This window comes from Penaeus monodon, chromosome 34, assembly GCF_015228065.2.
Source record: "Penaeus monodon isolate SGIC_2016 chromosome 34, NSTDA_Pmon_1, whole genome shotgun sequence".
Lineage (NCBI taxonomy): Eukaryota > Metazoa > Arthropoda > Malacostraca > Decapoda > Penaeidae > Penaeus > Penaeus monodon.
In genome coordinates, this window is record NC_051419.1 from 11,798,824 (window position 1) to 11,802,273 (window position 3,450).

At 34.6% G+C, this 3,450-nt stretch overlaps 1 protein-coding gene across 1 annotated transcript in view; it reads right to left on the reverse strand.

Moving 5' to 3' along the window:
- Positions 1-1,736: 1,736 nt before the first annotated feature.
- Positions 1,737-3,450, reverse strand: part of LOC119594582 (threonine synthase-like 2) — a 2,761-nt gene continuing 1,047 nt past the window's right edge. The window contains exon 2 of the mRNA XM_037943619.1: positions 1,737-3,412. Coding sequence (XP_037799547.1) covers positions 3,205-3,412 — 208 coding nt within the window. The 3' untranslated portion in view covers positions 1,737-3,204. The remainder of the gene's footprint in view (positions 3,413-3,450) is intronic.

The following is a 3,450-nucleotide window of genomic DNA, read 5'->3' on the forward strand; positions in this document are numbered from 1 at the left end:
ACCTATTGCATCAAACATTTCATAAATATTTAGTATAGTTATGTTTAATGAATACTCAAACTGTGCATGCACACAAAAAAGTTATTTTTGGGACCTACAGATCAAAACCTATATTTTGATAATGGTAGCTTGTTTTTTGTCCTCGCCTGAATATGCTTGAAAATAAAGCACAAGTTCACTAAGAAGTTAAAGATAGTTGTCATTCTTCTTGTATTGGTTGAGTTCAATTTAGCCACATTTATACAGGTGAGCTTCACCAGCTTATATCAGACATCCATCTAGACTGGTTCAGCTTCTTTAGCTCCTTGCAGCTTACACTGCCTCTTTCAGATATTTGAGTTGTCTCATTAGATCATCATAACTCAATTTTTAACAAAGAGGCTAGTATGCCTATATGTGCTTCAGCCTCTAAAACAATCAATATTTTTTTCATCTGTCTAACATTTGTTGGTGATCCGTATTTCAGAAAGATTAGTGCAACAAATGGTATCTGGTGCATTATAATACACAGCAGCTCTGAGTCTCAGATCATATGGAGGATCAACCAAGCGCCTTTTGAGCCCATCCAAAATAATTAAAATGATTCATACCTTGTGGTTGCACTGGGGATGGTTCTTGGTGCAAGCCATCACCTCCTCCTGCAGCTACTGACCTATGCCTAAAGGTCTTATGACAGATTTGACCATTTTTGTTAAGCTGGGGTTAGATTAGCCATATCTGACTGTGGAACCAGGTTCATTAGGGCTTATCACCTTCTTGGTCAGACACAGGTGCAGTATCTTATGGACCAGGCCACAAGAGTTCTTAACCCAGATCCTGTTATTTTTTGCAGGCATAATGCCATTAGAAACTATTTTGAAGCCACTGTCAGTGTGAAGAGTATAATTGTAATTTAACCAGAATGGGAGGCTGGACCCCAGAAGTGGCTTAGAGACCAGCACTGAATCTATAGAATAGAATACAGGCTTTAATGCCTTCTCAGCTATGGCTGGCAAACCGATTGCTTTAAGGAGGTGAGCTATATGTTATTGTATATACTATCCCTTTAAGAACTCATATTTTACATATAAAAAATAAATATCCACTCTGTACCAGGGTTACTACATACAAGGCAACCAATGACTAGGCTTCATCATTGTATTTTTACCAAGTTATACTCCTAACTACTACACCAATTTTATTAACAATGAATCATTATAAAGTACTATCCTTCTGGAACTGTGTGGTATCAAGTTAGATTCATTATGTCTCTGCTGAGAAGCAATAGCGTTATTTATGTGTAGTTACTGTCCTGACTGGGTATAATTGCTGTATTCTCTCCCAACTTATACTCACAACTCTATGATACTTATCCATATCTTACATATAAGCCATCATTATAGAAGTATTGTCCATCTGATATTGAGATGATTATGTCATGTGTCCTGGCAAAGAAAAAGCAACTTGTTGGATGTAGGATAATACTTGCTTCACTCAATGACACTCTGCATTGCCAGGAAAATTCCCAGTTCAATGAAACTGACACAGAGGTGTTAAAAATGACTGAAGGGCAACTTAAAATTTGATTAAAAAGACTTCGAAAGGGACTGAGAGAAAAGAAATAATTTTGTGTAATGTAATTTATTTCAGTAAAACATGCTCATCCTGGGAAAATGAGTGTGTTCATAAAAAAATATCTGAAAACATATTTTAGCATATATGGTTCTAACAACTGCTCTTTAAAAAAACTATATTCCATTACTGTACTGTACACCAAGATGATCTGCATTAATTTAGAAACTTTGTAACTATTGCATACCTTCTTAAGAAATTTGGAATATCACTTTCATGATATTTCGTTATTCTATGATAAAATTTATGGCATGCAGCAAAGAGGAATCTGTTGCAAACATTAGAATATGCAAAAGAAGGATCCTGCAATATTCTTACATACACAAATCTGTTGTTAATACAAAACCTTGGTTATATGAATTATAAAATTTTCATAGTGCATTGACAAAAGAAAGAAAAAAACTGTTATGATTTCATTTCTTACCTTCAATTTAAAGACAATGTTGCATGGAGGGAAGAGGGAGGAGAGTCTGACTGTAGTGTATATTGGGTGCTTTGAAAAATACAAATAATAAGGGAGTAATAATGGATCTTTGGGCAATATATTATATATCTTGTAGTTGACTAAACAAATAGGAAACAAAGGTGTGTTCTGCAAACAGAAAAAAGGTTTGCAGAAATAGAAATATGAAATATAAAGTCACTTACCAACAATTATCAAACAAGGGATAGTGTCAATAAAGAAAAAAATCACTCAAATTTACAGCAATACATATACTTTCGAGAAGTTTAACAAAAGAGTGTAACAGCCTCTTTGGCATTTTGTGGCAAGCTGCCAAAGAAAATATCACAATATTCATAATCAAAAAACACTGAGTCATCAGGTTTTCTGACTGAAAGTAAGAAGACTTGTATAAAGCTATACCTTAAGTTATAGCTTAGCATACCATACCATGATTTGTGCACAATACTAACCAACAAGCATTTACTGTTGGTTAGTACAAGAAATACTGTTGAGACTGCTTTGTCTCTTAAGCATTAACACATCAATCCCAGGGTCCATCTAGGAACTTGGAAGAAATGCTACTATATTTGCTGTGCACCAGAAAGACCATTTCAGTATGGGTGGGACAAAAATAGCAGGCTTCCTTCTGTTATAAAGAATGTCCAGTTAAATATCTGGTGTGTTCATCCTTCCTCTTAGATATTCCAAATAGTATTATGTATTTTTAAATGTGGTATATCTTACTATTACACTGTTATGTAAGTTCTTAATAAAATTACCATATTCAAACAGTTTGGACCTATTTCAAGAACAAAATGAGTACTCAAGAAGTGCTAATTAGGCACATATTCTAGGAACACCTTTGGAAAATTACCAACAACATGCCCTCAAAATACTTAAGGACACCAGAATATTAAAATTCAAACTTTCTAATTCAGTAAATGTAAAAGAATACACATTCATCTCAAGAAAACAAAAGAACATTTAACAAATGCAAAATATAGGTGACATGCTGCCTAACTTTTAACCAAAGCTAAACATTTATTAAAAACCACACTTTTATCATTTTCACTACATTAATGCACATTCCCTGAATAATCAACAAGAAAAAAAAACATTATCATGAACATACATCTTCCTTTCCTTCTTTACACCTTCTTGGAAGAGATTACTTCTATCCTATTGCGAAGAATGGAGTACCAATCTTCTCCCTTCTTCATCCACATAAATTTTGTTGGAAGGTCTTCAAGGTGGCCGATACCCTCTGTAACAGGCTGTGCCCCTGCTTTCTCTACTGCCTCTGGGAACTTGGCTGGTGATGCTGTTGCAATATAGCCACATGGATTCTCTTCCTTGCTGCTCAAATAAGATTGAGATATGGTAGTGTCACTTTA